Source organism: Micromys minutus (genome assembly GCF_963924665.1).
Source record: "Micromys minutus genome assembly, chromosome: 12".
NCBI classification, from domain to species: domain Eukaryota; kingdom Metazoa; phylum Chordata; class Mammalia; order Rodentia; family Muridae; genus Micromys; species Micromys minutus.
In genome coordinates, this window is record NC_137981.1 from 9,228,857 (window position 1) to 9,245,648 (window position 16,792).

The 16,792-nt window shown below is 44.2% G+C and overlaps 1 protein-coding gene across 1 annotated transcript in view; it reads right to left on the reverse strand.

Moving 5' to 3' along the window:
* NR1D2 (nuclear receptor subfamily 1 group D member 2) overlaps positions 1-12,657 on the reverse strand; it is a 32,705-nt gene extending 20,048 nt beyond the window's left edge. The window contains exon 1 of the mRNA XM_080926931.1: positions 12,358-12,657. Within this exon, the coding sequence (XP_080783057.1) occupies positions 12,358-12,373 (16 nt within the window). The 5' untranslated portion in view covers positions 12,374-12,657. The remainder of the gene's footprint in view (positions 1-12,357) is intronic.
* Between the last annotated feature and the right edge of the window lie 4,135 nt (positions 12,658-16,792).

Below are 16,792 nucleotides of genomic sequence, written 5' to 3' on the forward strand. Positions count from 1 at the left end.
AAATTGACACAATAAAGAAAGCGCTAAAAGAGATAACCCTAGAGTCATAACACCAAAAAAAGAAATCAGGAGTCACAGAAGCAAGCATTTCCAACAGATTACAAGAGATAGAGGAGAGAATCTCGGGGGCAGAAGACAACATTGCAAACATAGACAAAACAGCCAGAGAAGATGCAAAAAACAAAAAGCTCCTAACCCAAAATGTCCAGGAAATACAAGACACAATGAGAAGACCGAACCTAAGGATAATAGGAATAGAAAAGGGAGAAGAGTATCAACTAAGAGGCACAGTAAATATCTTCAACAAAATCATAGAAGAAAACTTCCCTACCCTCAAGAATGAGATGACCACTAGCATAAAAGAAGCCTTCAGAACTCCAAATAGGTTGGACCAGAAAAGAAATACCTCCCGACACATAATAGTAAAAACATCAAGTGACCAAAGTAAAGAAAGAATACTAAAAGCAGTAAGGGAAAAAGGTCAGGTAACATATAAAGGCAGACCAATCAGACTCACACCCGATTTCTCAACAGAGACTATGAAAGCTAGAAGAGCCTGGACAGACATCATGCACTCCTTAAGAGAGCACAAGTGCCAGCCCAAGCTGCTATACCCAGCAAAACTATCAATCACCATCGATGGAGAGACAAAGATATTTCAAGACAAATCAAAATTCACACAATATCTTACCACAAACCCAGCACTACAACGAATTATAGGTGGAAAACCCAATACAAGGAGGGAAAATACAGCCTAGTAAAAACAAGAAAACTCCTAAACAAGAAAACTAAAAGAAGAAAAAAACACAGACACAACTCAACCCAAAAAAGCAAAAATGGCAGTAAACAGAAACAATTATTCCTTGATATCTATTAACATAAATGGTCTCAACTCCCCAATAAAGAGACATAGACTATCAGACTGGATACATAAACAAAATCCAGCCTTTTGCTGCATACAGGAAACTCATCTCAGAGACAGAGACAGACACTATCTCAGAGTAAAAGGGTGGGAAAAAAACTTCCAAGCAAACAGCTCCAAGAAGCAAGCTGGAGTGGCTATTCTAATATCGAATAAAGTAAATTTCCAACCAAAAGTTATCAAAAAAGATAAAGAAGGACACTTTTTACTCATTACCGGGGAAGTCTGTCAGGAGGAACTCTCAATCCTTAACATATATGCTCCAAATAAAAAATCACCCACATTCATAAAAGAAACTCTACTAAAGCTCAAAAAATACATTTCACCCCACACAATAATAGTGGGAGACTTTAATACCCCACTCTCACCAATGGACAGATCAGGGAAACAGAAACTGAACAAGGACACTGCAAAACTAGCAGAGACTTTGAACCAACTAGAATTAATAGATATATACAGAACATACTATCCTAAAGTAAAAGAATACACCTTCTTCTCACCACCCCATGGCACCTTCTCGAAAATTGACCACATAATTGGACACAGAACGAGCCTTCATCGATATAAGAAGATTGAAATACTCCCATGCATCCTCTCAGATCACCGTGGTCTACGGCTGGTCTTTAACAACAACAAAGACAACAAAATGCCCACATACACATGGAAACTAAACAACGCTCTGTTAAAGGATAGCAGGATCAAAGAAGAAATAAAGAAAGAAATTAAGAACTTTCTAGAATTCAACGAAAACGATAACACAACATACCCAAACCTATGGGATGCAATGAAAGCAGTATTGAGAGGAAAACTCATAGCCCTAAGTGCTTCCAAAAAGAAACTGGAGAGAGCTCACATCAGCAACCTGACAGCACAGCTAAAAGCCCTAGAACAAAAGGAAGCAGATATACCCAAAAAGAGTTGACGGCAAGAAATAATCAAAATTAGGGCAGAAATAGACCAAATAGAAACAAAAAGAACCATTGAAAAAATCAACAAAACAAAGAGTTGGTTCTTTGAGAAAATCAACAAGATTGATAAACCCCTAGCCAGACTAACTAGAGGGCAAAGAGAGAGTATACAAATTAACAAAATCAGAAAGGAAAGTGGTGACATAACAACTGAAACTAAGGAAATTCAAGAAATCATCAGATCCTACTACAAAAACTTATACTCCACAAAAATTGGAAAATCTGGAGGAAATGGACGAATTCCTAGACAGATACAAGGTCCCAAAGTTTAACCAGGACCAAGTAAACCATCTAAATAACCCTATAACACCTAAAGAAATAGAAGAAGTCATCAAAAGCCTCCCAACCAAAAAAAGCCCAGGTCCAGACGGGTTCAGTGCAGAATTTTATCAGACATTTATTGGGGATATAACACCAATATTCGCCAAACTATTCCAAAAGATAGAATCAGATGGAATATTACCCAACTCATTTTTTGAGGCTACAATAACCCTCGTACCTAAGCCACACAAAGACCCTACAAGGAAAGAGAACTTCAGACCAATCTCACTTATGAACATTGATGCAAAAATACTCAACAAAATCCTTGCAAACTGAATCCAAGAACACATCAAAACCATCATTCATCATGACCAAGTAGGCTTCATCCCTGGGATGCAGGGATGGTTTAACATAAGGAAATCCATCAATGTAATCCACCATATAAACAAACTTAAAGACCAAAATCACATGGTCATCTCACTAGACGCTGAGAAAGCATTCGACAAAATCCAACACCCCTTCATGTTAAAAGTCCTGGAAAGAACAGGAATCCAAGGCCCATATTTAAACATAATAAAAGCAATATACAGCAAACCAACAGTCAACATCAAACTTAATGGCGAGAAACTTGAAGCAATCCCACTAAAATCAGGGACTCAACAAGGCTGCCCACTCTCTCCCTACCTATTCAACATAGTACTGGAAGTCCTGGCTGGAGCAATTAGACAGCAAAAGGAGATCAAGGGGATACAAATCGGAAAGGAAGAGATAAAAACATCACTCTTTGCCAATGACATGATAGTGTACTTGAGTGACCCCAAAAATTCCACCAGAGAACTCCTACAGCTGATAAACAAGTTCAGCAAAGTGGCCGGATACAAAATTAACTCAAACAAATCAGTAGCCTTCCTATACTCAAAGGACAAACATGTGGAGAAAGAAATTAGGGAAAAGGTACCCTTCACAATCGTTACAAAAACTATGAAATACCTTGGTGTGACTCTAACTAAGGAAGTGAAGGACCTGTATGACAAGAACTTCAAACCTCTAAAGAAAGAAATTGAGGAGGATCTCAGAAAATGGAAAGATCTCCCATGCTCATGGATTGGAAAGATCAACATCTTAAAAATGGCCATCCTACCAAAAGCAATCTACAGATTCAATGCAATCCCCATCAAAATTCCAACCCAGTTCTTCATGGAATTGGAAAGATCAATGTGCAATTTCATATGGAATAACAAAAGACCTAGAATAGCGAAATCCATCCTCAACAACAAAAAAACATCTGCGGGAATCACTATCCCTGACCTCAAGCTATATTACAAGGCAATTGTGCTGAAAACTGCATGGTACTGGTACAGAAATAGGCAAGTGGATCAATGGAATAGAATAGAAGATCCAGAAATGAGCCCTCATGTATATGGTCACCTGATTTTTGACAAAGGAGCAGTAAACATTCAATGGAAAAAGGACAGCCTATTCAACAAATGGTGCTGGTCCAACTGGCACTCAACATGCAAAAGAATGAAAATAGACCCATTCTTATCTCCTTGTACAAAGCTCAAGTGTAAGTGGATTAAAGATCTCCACATTAAACCAGATACACTGAAACTATTAGATGAGAAAGTAGGGAAAACCTTAGAACACATAGGCACAGGAGAAAATTTCCTGAACAAAACACCAATGGCTCAAGCTCTAAGGTCAAAGATTAACAAATGGGACTCAATGAGATTGCAAAGTTTCTGTAAGGCTAAGGACATCGTCAAGAAAACAAAACGGCAACCAACAGAATGGGAAAAGATCTTTACCAACACCACATCAGATAGAGGCCTAATATCCAAGGTGTACAAGGAACTCAAAAAGCTAGACACCAGAGAATCAAATAACCCTATTAAAAAATGGGGTACAGAGCTAAACAAATCATTTTCAGTTGAGGAACACCGAATGGCCAAGAAACATCTGAGGAAGTGCTCGACATCCTTAGCCATCAGGGAAATGCAAATCAAAACAACCCTAAGATTCCACCTCACACCAGTCAGATTGGCCAAGATCCAAAACTCAGATGACAGCAGATGCTGGCGAGGCTGCAGAGAAAGAGGAACACTTCTCCACTGTTGGTGGGGTTGCAAGCTAATACAACCACTCTGGAAATCTGTCTGGCGATACCTCAGAAAATTGGATATAGTACTACCTGAAGACCCAGCTATTCCACTTCTGGGCATATACCCCAGAGACACTTCAATACACAACAAAGATATATGCACCACAATGTTCATAGCGGCTCTATTTATAATAGCCAGAAGCTGGAAGGAACCCAGATGTCCTTCAGAAGATGAATGGATACAAAAATTGTGGTACATATACACAATGGAATACTACTCAGCCACCAGAAACAATGACTTAACCAAATTCTTAAGAAAATGGCTGCATCTAGAGAATATCATCCTGAGTGAGATAACCCAGTCACAAAAGAACAGACATAATATGCAGTCACTGATAGTGGGATGCTAACCCCAGAGGCTTGCACTCCCCCAGAAACAACTCACAGACTGTATGAAGTCCAAGAAATAAAGAAAACAAAAAATATACATATATTCACAAAACAAGAAGACTTTGACTATTTCCATGTTGCGTTTTGTTTTGCATGTACTTTACGCTTATTGCAACTAGTAGGTTTTCAATCCATACTGTCAAGCCCTTGAAAAAAATCAAGTACTGACTAAAAAACATATTCACATGGTTTTATGTAAAATTTATTTTAATGTCTGAAAAAACAGTACTGACAAAAATGTATAATTTTAAGCAAAAAATGTTTAAAATCTGTACATTTATCTTTGTTTTGCAAAATAAAGTCGTTTAAAAAATAAAAAAAAAAAAAGAAGGAAGGATAGGCGGGGAAAATCCTTGGAAGGAGGAAGGAAGAGGAGAAGCAGAAAGGGGAGAATCAAGATGGAGCTGGAGAAAGATGATCTAGCTCCAGGTGGTCTTAGTCATCCCTAGGTAGATATAAATATTTTCAAGGGTTTCTATAGGTCAGTTTGTCTTATCTAGGTGGGCAGTTTATATCTTTGTCGACTGGTTGTAAATTTATTGTGTGGATGTATTGTGGACTGAGAATTTAACATATAAATCTAATTGATAAATTAAAAAAAAGGATTTTATAGGTCTAGTATCTCATATAGAAGGGCAGTTTGTATCTTTGTCTATTTGATGTAATCTTGTTGTGTAGAGGATTTGTGGGTTGAGAGTTGAATATATAAGCCTGTGTGAAAAGCTATCAGGCTGTAGAGTTGTATTTATATGTGGGATTTTGGGGTAGAGAAACAATCCCAGACAGAGGCAGAGAACAGGCAGTAGAAAACCACCAGGGAAGGGAGTTGCTCGAACAAGTTGGACAGTGGTGGCTCGGACCAGGCACCAGAGGTGCACAGAACTACATATCAGGGTCAGGCCTCAGGGCCAATAAAGAGATAAACCAATTAATATTTTTTAATATTTATTACAACAGCAGCATCTAACGTGGCTCCTGCTATTCTTGACTTTAAAGCAAGTGACCTTGGTTAGAAACTGAAAAGATGTTCAGTGGTCAAGGGTATATACTGCATGCACTTCTTGGCATCAACAATAGTGTCTGGGTTTGGTCTCTGCATATGGGATGGATCCCCAGGTGAGGCAGTATCTGGATGGCCCTTCCTTCAGTCTCTGTTCCCCTCTTTGTCCCTGTGTTTCCTTTAGACAGAAGCAATTCTGGATTAAAATTTTGGAGATGGGTGAGTGGCCCCATTCCTCAACTGGAGGGCCATGCCTAAGCTCTGGATATGGTCACAACAGGTTCTCCCTCCCCTTTATGGTATTTCAGCTACTGTCATCCCCAAGGGTCCTGAGAGGCCCTTGCTTTCCTGCCATCTGGCACTTTCTAGTTGCTATCCCCAGCTTCCCATCCCCCATTGCTACACACCTCTGTTCAATTTCCTGACCCTGTGTACATCTCCTCTATTCTTGATACAGCTGTCTCCTGGGAGGCTCTGCCAGATCCTGACCAATACAGATTCGGATGCTCAAAGCCAAAGGACTGAACACAGGGACCCCAATGAAAGAGTTAGGGGAAGGACTGAAGGAGCTGAAGGGGTCCATCTGGCATCAATGAGAGGGAACACCCTTGGTCCTGTAAAGGCTTGATGTCCCAGTGTAGAGAAATGCTAGGGCAGTGAGGAGGGACTGGGTGGATGGGTAGAGGAGCACCCTCACAGAAATAGGGTATGGGAGGATGGGACATGGGACTTGCTGAGGGGAAACCAGGAAAAGAGATAACATCTGAAATGTAAATAAAATATCCAATTTTTTTAAAAAAGTGTAAATTGCTCTTGCAGAAGACAGTTCAAATCCCAGCATCGACTCAGCTGATTCCAACTCCTGAGGGATCCAAGTCATTTCCTGGCCTCCATGGGCACTCACTTACATGCTCTTTAACTTTTTTAAGGCCCAGAAAGATGGCGCAGCAGTTAAGAACACTGGCTGCTCTGACAGAGAACTGATTCCCAGCATGACACAGACGATATCAACTGTTAGTAACTCCAACTCCAGGGAGTCTGACACCCTCCAGCCTCCTCCAGCCCACAGTGCAGCCAAAATACCATGCACATAAACAAACGTAAGTATTTTTTAAGCACCAAGGTATGTATCAGAAGAAGAAAAGCTTCCCAACATTGAGTTTCTGTTCATCACTGCCCAGTACTCTTTTTATAACACATGCTTCCTAGTCCCTGCCCAAACTGGAGAGTGTGGCCTCAGAAATGGGCACTTTCACGGGCTCTTTGTATATAGAAATCTTAAAATGGCTACAATCAGAAAATTCAAACTCCAACTGGCAAGTTGAGCATGGTGAGGCATGCTCCTAAATCCCAGTACTCAAGAGGCAAGGCAGGAGAAACCCTGAGTTACACATGACAAGTCTGCCTCAAAACTAAAACAAGAAAGGGGAGAGGAGCATTAATTGGCCAGTTACAAAGGTTGGAATCTACTAAACACAACTGTCCAATCATCTGAAATATGTCAGTTCAATGAGAACCTTGAAGCCTATTCTGTCCAGAGAAAATCACTAGATTAGCTGTCTTTAAAGAGTTTAAGAGATCAAAAGTGTACATCATAAATTCCAGATTAGCAAACTGCTCCTGGGTTTACAGGTATCTGAATAGAATAGCAAGAAAAGCACTTCCCAGTGGAGTATCTCACAGCTTTGTGCCTGTGATATAGCCTTTAGGCACTCAATGCACACCTACACCTGAAGAGAAAAAAAAACTAAGCTCTTGAAAACCTTCCTAGGACCAACACTGAAGCTCACAAGGTCTTCTAAGTACCTCTGCTGAGAAATAAACATTTAGCCTATAATGCCAAAAAGTCAGGAAGCAAAGGCAGGAAGATTCCAAGTTCAAGGCCAGCCTGGGCTATATAGTGAGATCTAGTCTCAGAAAAACATAAAAGTGCTTACTGGGGTTTGAGTAGGACAGGCTAATATCCCAAGCACCCACATAAAAAGTGAGGCATGGTTCTGTGTAACCATACCCCAGGAACTAGGAGGAAGGGTTCAAGGTTGGAGAATCACTCAGGACGGTTGGCCCCCCAGCCAGCCAGGTGAATGAGGTGTATGCAGGTAACAGCATGGAGTGACCACACCTGTGTGAGGGACAGACGTTCTGCAGCTCCATGTTCAGTGAAAGACTGTCTCAAGGGAATTAGGTGGACAGCAATGAAAGAAAGTCAGCATCTTCCTCTGACCTCTGCAAATGTGCACACACCACACACTCTAAATAAAGAAATAAACTTTTAGAAATCTGAACAACTACATACACCAAACACACTAAATAAATAAACTTAGATATCTGAGCTAATCCAAATTACTTAAATTGGTCAAAAGTGCTGCTTTGGCCATGGAAAGTTTTAAAACTTCTTCACAAAAGCTCCAAAATAAAACATAAGAAAATTTCCTGGACTGTCACCAATCCAGCTCTTATTTCAAGTGCTTGTATTCAACACCTTGAAGTCACTGGGACCCGTCCAGAAACAGCTGCCTCTTCTGGTAAGTCCTTCAATACTGATTTTCTTGTCCTCTTCACCTCTAGACACATATCTACTAACCCAATGGTTAGCAAAGTGGAGGTTAAATGCAAACTTCCTAGAAGGTAAATCTTACTGAGCAGCTAGCTCCTCTAGTGAAGAAAGGAAAGTGAGACTCTTAAGTCCTCAGGCAGTACTAAAGCCGTACTAAAGCCAGCCATAAAATTACTCAATCTCCAGGTCACATTTCAGCCTTCCACATTCCATTAGCCCATTTGTACATGAGGAGGCTGGAGCTAAAAAAAACACTGAGGAAGGTGGCAGAACTCTAGTAGGCAGCAGAACCCGATACAAAAGTCACCAAGCCATCCAATCAGTGAGTACACAAGATCACTCTTACTGAGAAGACCTGAACAAGCAAGTTTTTTTCCATGTCACCAACCCTGAGTCATCACCCATAAAACTGAAATATTCTGCCAGTAATTACAAGACTTACAATAAAAGTGTACATAAAAGAGGTTATTACTTTTTGTGCACACAGTCTCTGATGACAAAGCAAGAAATGTAAAATCCCTGATCCAGCAAATCCCAACACTTCCAGAAACAAGCAGAATGCACTTCTTAGAGCCTTGAGCTAAAATTAACGTAGGCAGCAGTCCTCTCTATTTTTAGCTGGAAGGCAAGTGGAGCTGGGCCAGGTTCCCAGTCAGGGCTTACCCAGGTGTCAACTCCATGTAAGCCAGGAGTCAATGCCCTCCTTCGGGCTGGGGTCCGCCTTCTCCTCTTCTGGGACTATCCACCCTCCTGGAAAGGAGGCTTGCTACCAAGTCACAACTACACCTTCCTGTTATGTGCCCCATTTATTAGGAATTCCTGTCCACAGGTGTGCTTGTGGGTCTGTGGCTCCAGAGCAGTCTGGTCTCCTTCCTAAAAAGCTTTAAAGATGAAAGATGAAGTAAAGAACTGTGAGCAATGGTGCACAGAAAGGGCAGAAGGCTGTGAGGCTCACACACACACACACACACATACACACACACACACACACACGGCAGGGAACAGGGCAGAGGTCAAGAGGGGCAGATAGCGCATCCACTGCTAAATGATGTGTCCTGTGAGAGATTATATTTTAAGATTACAAAAAGGAGATCTGAATGTTAAACTAGCAGCATTTTGGTTTCTATGTAAAGCACTAGAGAAGGGGAGCCAAGAGCTAATCTGGGTCTGGAAAGTAAGCCAGCTTCACTAACAACAGGGTTAAAAGAGGGAACCAGCAGGATTCAGACATCAGAGATCTGATGGGGCACCTGACCCTTTTCTTAGCCACAAGCCTATTCCTTTACTGAGCGGGTCTACACATTGTCTCCAACCTCACAACATACCCCTAAGCCAGTGGTTCACAACCTTCCCAAAGCTGTGACCCTTTTACACATTTCCTCACACTGTGGTGACCCCAACCATAACATTATTTGTTGCTGTTAGGTAACTGTAATTTTGCTGTTATGGATTGTAATGTAAATACCTAGAATGCAGGATACCTGATAAGTGACCCCTGCAGAAGGGTCGTTCAACAAAAAGTGCTAGCATTCCTTACAGGACAGCAGTGAAGTGGCCTTTGTAGATTCAAAATTTCGTTTGCCTGTGTAAGTTACTTAACTTCAATTTATAGCCCTTCAGTTTAGATGCCAATACCTTCTTTTGTGACTTAACTTGAGGGGGATATGGCCTAACACAGGGAAATTCACTAACAAGACATTGTGATTACTACTCTGCCATCTTTATGCTAGGAGCAATCTATCAAAGTACTGAGAAAGACACTACCCCCTCTCCTCTGCCCAGCCTTTTGCTTCTTTAAGACAGGCCCAGCTCCACTCGCCTTTCAGCTAAAAATCTGAACTCACTCACCCCACTAATTGCTCAAACATTTTCTACTCCACCGTGACCAGTACCACTGTTGAAGCTTCTCTCCCAAGAGCTGTCTCTGCCTATATATTCCTCTGCTGTTCTGCCACCAAACTGAGACCTAAGAATACACTGTACAGGAACACTTTCCTAATTTTAAAAATGTGAGCCAAAGCTGTGGTTGTAAAATGGCTGCAATGACCTCTCTTTTATAATACTCCAGAGAATTCAGTATGCACAATCACAATCTTTCGGTGATAAAAATGCAGAGTCAATTTCTCATCTGTGAGTCAAGCAAGGAGAGTAGAGACAGCATGCCATGAATCATAGGGCAGTATGATGAATGACCTCTGGTTCAAAGTGTCAACTGATACCACTGAATTTGACAGTAAGATAACGTTTACAACACTGAAAACAAAGGTAAAAGGAATGCTATCAGCTAACTTCAGCAGAAAGGTAACCTATCAGATGACAGGCCTAAACTCACTGTCAAATGATCAAGAGGAAATTCAAGACTAAACTGCAAACTTATGTATTTCAGATCAGGCAATTTCTGAACAACGGACGAAAATACTTCCCTTGAAAAGGTTCCTAGCTGCCCCCAAGATTCCTATGAGTCAGCAGAGCAATATGCCAATGTGTGTGTGTGTGTGTGTGCACACGCGCGCGCTTGACCATTCGTGCACGCCTGTCTGTCTGTCTGTGTGTGTGAGAAAAGGGTTGCAAAGAACTAGTTTGCAACAGGATCCAAAGCAAAGAACCCAACTTGAACCATAGAAAATGTCCAACCATTTCCACAGTAGTCTACTCACTTCCTACATCCCAGAGGGCAACAAGGGTTAAACAGGACTAGAAAAACACCAAGCAAGAACCAAGAACTGGAAATGGACAGGGGAAAGAAGCAGTCAACAGTCGCCCAAGAAAATGTTTACATTTTTTAGCTCCAAAAGTCAAGACTAACATTAATAACCATATCCTCCAAAGGCTCAAATCAGAGAAACCTAACTCACCTGACCAACTACATTATGAAGTTACAAGGTCTGAAGAATCCACGTGAAGGGCACAATTAGAACAGACTTAAATTTCGAGTGAAAAAAAGGTTCATACCCATTATGATGACTGAATATTTTATATGCAGCAATGACTAAGAAGGACTATAGGTAATCAAAACAGTCATGAAACTATTTTGACCATTGGTCTAAAAATTCTTAAGTCATTTGCTGGAACAAGCATGATTTTTAAAAGCGCAAAGAACTCAAAAAATTCAAAATTAAAACTTCATTTGCTTCAGGTATAAAGGCCATCACTAGGGTCGACTAAAGTGAAGTGGGGTAGGTGGTATTATATGACCATGTTGCAAGAAATGCATTATCTCTTTTTGGGGTTCAAACAAAGTCGGTCCTGGAAAAAAAAAAAAAAAAAGTGTTTTTTTTTTTTTGTTCTGGCATTTTGATTGAGAATCTCACAGTATAGCCCATGCCTGCAAGTTTCTGCGGCCATCTGCCTCAAACTCTTGGGCGCGAAGCTAAAAGGTTTTTAACGTAAATAAAAGTTTTATGTAAGGTTCTGAAATCCTAAATCACCGGTCCACGCATAACAGCGAGCTACATGCAGAAAAACCCCTCCCCTCCATGCTTGAAAGGACTTCTGGGCTAAGTCCCCCGGAGAAAGATTCTCTGTACACGCCGTCCGTCGGGAGGGTGCTGCGCGACTCCCGCAGGCTTCTGAGCGAGAACGACCCACGCACTCCCTGCCTAGCAAGGTCAGCCCTGCCGGGGTCACCCCGGGACGCGCCGGCTGCAGCGCTCACTGCGGCGGGACTGGCGCCCGAACTTGTGGCGGGTGCGCATGCGCAGCGGGCCCCGCAGTGGGCAGCGGCGGGAGACCCGGGACCGCGGCCACGTCACGGCGGAGGCCCCGGGGGCGGGACCTCGCGCCGACTGTGGGCACCCCGACGGCGCCGCCCCCACGTGTCCCTCCGGCCCCGGGGAATGTGGGTCACCGCGCGGCCTCACGTGTCTCCGCCCGCCACCGCCCAGCGCGCATTATGTAATGCCGCGTCACACGCTCGCGCAGCCAACCGGCGCCCGCGCCGCCGAACGTAAACACACCGTGCACGTGGCCCGTGCGGCAGGGCCATGTGAGGGGGGCGGCCGGCGCGCCGGGAGCCGGAACGCGGGATCCCGGCAGCCCCACGCGACACGGACGCATAGGCACGCGACACTGCGCCCCGATCCTCCCTCCCGCTCTTACCCGCGTTCAGTTCCATGGCTCTTGGCGGGGTGCGGCCCTCACCGCGCCGCCCGGGGCTGCAGGCGGTGGGGCTCGCGGGCCTGCCTCATGAGCACAGGGTGCGGGCGGCTCCTGCAGGCAGCACGGCACTAGCGCGGCGCAGCAGCTTCCTGTGGCAGTGCTCGGCAGCGGGCACGGCAGCTGACGGGGAGGGCTCCTCAACCATGTGACCCGCGCACACCCCCTCCTCCGCCGCCGCCGCCGGCGGTGCGGTGGCTCCGCCCGCTCCTCCTCCTCAGGCCTCCGGCTCCAACCTCCAGTTCCACCCGCTCCTCCTCTCCTCGACTCTCCCGCTCCTACTCTAGGCTCCGCCCGCTTTCTCTCAGCAGGCTCCGCCCCCTGCGCTCGGTCCTGACCTCTCTTTCCAATCGGTGGACCCACCAGCTCCTCTCTAGACCCGCCCTCTTCTGTTTCCTCCATTCCTCACACTCTTGCTCTGGACTTTCCCTTCGCCCGGCTCCGCCCCCTCCATTTGGTCACGCCCCCTCTCTTCCTTGACTAGGCCCCCGTCGGCCCCGCCCCCTCCCGATGCTACAGTTCAAGCCTCGCCCCCTCTGCCACAGGCCTGGCGGGGGTCTCGGGCTCTGGCCCCGCCCACTTCGCCTCATTTTCCCTCCCCCTTCCCTCCCAGCTTCTCTTGCTGCCCCTCGTGCCTCGATGCTGGATCTCCGGTTGCTAGCGGTTCTTCGCTCCCTCCCTGCCTGTCACCTCCGCGCTCCTACAGGGTTACTGCCGCCAAGCTTTCCAGGACTCTGAGTTTGGCTAGCTTCCCCTGTCCAACGCTCTCTACGCCGAGCTTCCCGGGGTTACCGACCCTTTCTTTTCCTTCTGTCCCCCTTGGGTGTTTCCATCCAAGCTCATCGCCTAAATAAACCTGTGTTGTAGTGATCCTCACATCACATTTCCTAAGAAGACCTCAGCCCTGGATTCCCGCATCCATAAGCCGGCTTAGGTACGCCCCTTGACCTCTCATTTTAAGATGTGAGCAGGTACATGCATTTTTAGAACTCAGCAAACGTATACTACAGATTGGTGCATTTCACTTTGCATGTAAATTTTCTAGCAAAGAGAAAATAGGAACAAAGTAGATACGTGCTCGGGTGAATCGAGGAAGATGTGCTTTGAGATACACATTTTAAATGCACTACAAATGTCGGCGTAAGATACTAAGTTTAGGCTTTGGGTACGACCATTGCAAAATGCATCCCATTTTGCGCTGAAATATTTCGGTATAAAATGTTGAAGCGTATCGTAAAATAAACCAGTTTACATGCAAACGTTTCTCCCACCTCCCACCAATCTTTTCTCTTGGCTAATCAGGCTGAAATCAGCATTTGAAGATTTCTGGCATGCTCTCTCGTTGCCTTTTATACTCTATTCCATCCTTACCAAACTGAGCTAGTCTACCCTCTGCTGTTCTCCCCACACATCCCCTGGGGTGGGAGCCATTGCTTGAGTCTAGATCCCGTCAAGCCTGGGCTGCTACAACAACTCTGGAATCAGCTCCAACAGTCTCTTCTCCCCGGCAGTTATTTTTAAATTAGTAAACAGAACCTATGACTCTGCCTCATCACTGAAAAAACTCTACAGTCTTTCCCTAATCTGCAAAGACAAGTAAGGACTCAGTCTCTGACCCAGATGTCCTCTACTTCCTTGCCTCTGGGCTTTATCACCCCCACGTGATACTGGTACAAGTTTCCAGCTTTATTGCAGCCTGCTTTTGCATGTGAAGTATCAACTACCATCTACCTCAAGTAAAATGAGGTTAATGCAAACAGTCTAGAAAGAAAAAAATCACAAGTGGATCTTGCTCTTAAAGGGTGAGCTAGCCTATGATAGCACCGTCGCATTCTGAATGGCAAAACTACAAGTCGTGGTGAAGAAAAAGATCACTGGTTGCTAGGCAGCATCAGAAAAGAGATGAATACACTGAGCACAGAGGACGTGGAGGTCAGGGAAGCTCATTCTGTAAGACACTGATGCAATGAATACATGTGAATGTGTCTGACAAAGAAACAGGGATGTCTAACAGCAGCAGTTAACTAGGGCTTTGGTGGTAATGACATGCTCTGTGCCACTGTGGGGAAGGACGGTGATTGTGGGGCAAGCTGTGGGGACAGAAGGTACATAGGAAGTCTCGGCACTTTCCATCCACCTTTGCTCTGAAAACAGAGAGAGAGAGAGAGAGAGAGAGAGAGAGAGATGATAGATAGATAGATAGATAGATAGATAGATAGATAGGACATTAAGTCTCAAACCCAGAATGAATGAGGTGCCTATTTTATAGATATACTCCAAGTTTTTAGAACTGCACACTCCCAGCACTAGCCGCTCTTCCAGAAGACCTGGGTTTGATTCCCAGTTCCCATATGGTACCTTTACAACATCTGTGACTTCAGTTCCAGGGAGTCTACCACCCTCTTCTGGCCTCCGCATGCACTGCAAGGCTATGGCACACATTATAACCAGCAATGCCCTACAGTCATAAAAACTAAAGGAAGAAGCCTGACTCTCCTCCAGAGCTCTGCAGTTACTGTCAGAGACGGAGAGCTCCAAGCAAGGCCTGTGACCACGCACTGCTGGCCACTGGACTTATCATTGGGCTTCTAATGCCGTAGAAACAGCAGCCACACAGGTTGTTCCCAGAGTGCCAGGCTGCAGTGGGAACTGTTTTTGCCACTGTGCTGTCTTTGCACCGAGCCTCAGCTGTTAACTCTGTGGTGTCTGTGGCTCTGTCTCTAGGTTCTCAGACTGCTCACAGCAGGTGTGTGCTTACTCCATTCACCATGCAATCTTCTAACCTTTAATCACAGCACTCAATCAAACCTCTGTGGATTTGAAGCCAGCCTGATCTACAAAGTGAGTTCCAGCACAGCCAGATAGCTAGAGCTGTTACACAAAGAAACCCTGTCTGGAAAAACCTAAAATGCATAGGTAGACAGACAGAAAGACACCGAAGCTAGGTATGTAGTTTCCAACTCTTAAGACTGAGGCAAGAGTCTCTAGGCATTTGATGCTAGCCTGAGAAACATGACAAGATCTTTTTGTGCTTTTATTTTCTGAGACAGAATCTCATGTAGCCCAGGCTGGCCTCTAGATCATTACATAACTGAAAATGACTTTGCACTTCAAATCCTCCTGCGTCCACCTTCCAATTACTGGAATTCTCAGCATATAACCACCATAGCATCCATTAGGTCTGTAGTGGACAACAGCAGAGCCCAGCAGCTGGCAGATGACTATGGCCGTGGATGAAGGAGAGAAGAGCCTAAATACTCCCTCTATCACAAGCCCCACTCCCAAACCCTTCATTTTTTAATTTGAATGTCTATCTTATATACTTATTTCAGTTGTCCACAGTCCATTTCTCTTTCCTCCTCCTTCTCCTCCTCTTATTCCTCCTCTTCCTCCTCCCCACCACCCCTCTTGGTTTTGTGTTTTTTTTCAAGATAGGATTTGACTTGCCTCAAACTCAAAGATCTGACTGCCTCTGCCTTCCAAGTGCTAGGATTAAAGATGTGTGTCCTGCTGTCCCATTTTTTTTAAATCTGTAACTAAGGAAACAGTTCAACTGCTTTAAGTCATTTTCATCTAATTTTAAGAAATGTTTCAGGACATGCCATCTCATAACTTAGTGGTCTACAATAACAGCATTTAGGATCGGGTGCAGTCCAGTGGTAGAGCACTTCCCTAGCAAGAGGAGGCCCTGGCTCCATCCCTAGGACACACAGATCAAAACCAAACAGAACACTAAAGAGAAAAACACTGCCATTGGATTATGTCTTATGGGAGGCCCTTGACTTCCAGCTGGAACTCCCCCAGCAGCCTGGCATCTTCTCTGCCCCTCCCTTCCCCTTTTCCTCTCCCCTCTGATAGTTTCAGGGCTTCGACAGGTGTGTGCTACCTAGGATTCCTTGACTATCACAGCCTGGAAGTGACAGATTGCTGTCACATCATTCAGGGCCCCCGGGTAAGTATTTCAGGGTCAGAGCAAAAGCCCACTCACCTTTTCTGAATAAACCTCTTGATAAACCTCTTTGCTGACTTCAAGGAGACCACAGCCCACCCAGGTAAGAGGGGACACAGACCTCATTCCTTCATAAAAGGAGCATCAAGCTCATTCTGAACATAATATAGGAAAGAATATTCCCTAGCTACCATTGTTCAACATTTTGTTATTTTTTTTCTTTTTTTTTTAAATTTTGTTTAAAAGATGTAGGGTTTTGTCATCTTAATTTGTTTTGTTTTGAGACAGGGTCTCACTGTGTAGCCTTAGCTGGTCTGGACTTCACTCTGTAGACCAGGTTGGGCATAAATTCATAGAGATCTGCCTGCCTCTGCCTCCCAAATGCTGGGATTAAAATGCACCACTACATTTATATTTTATTTTATTTTA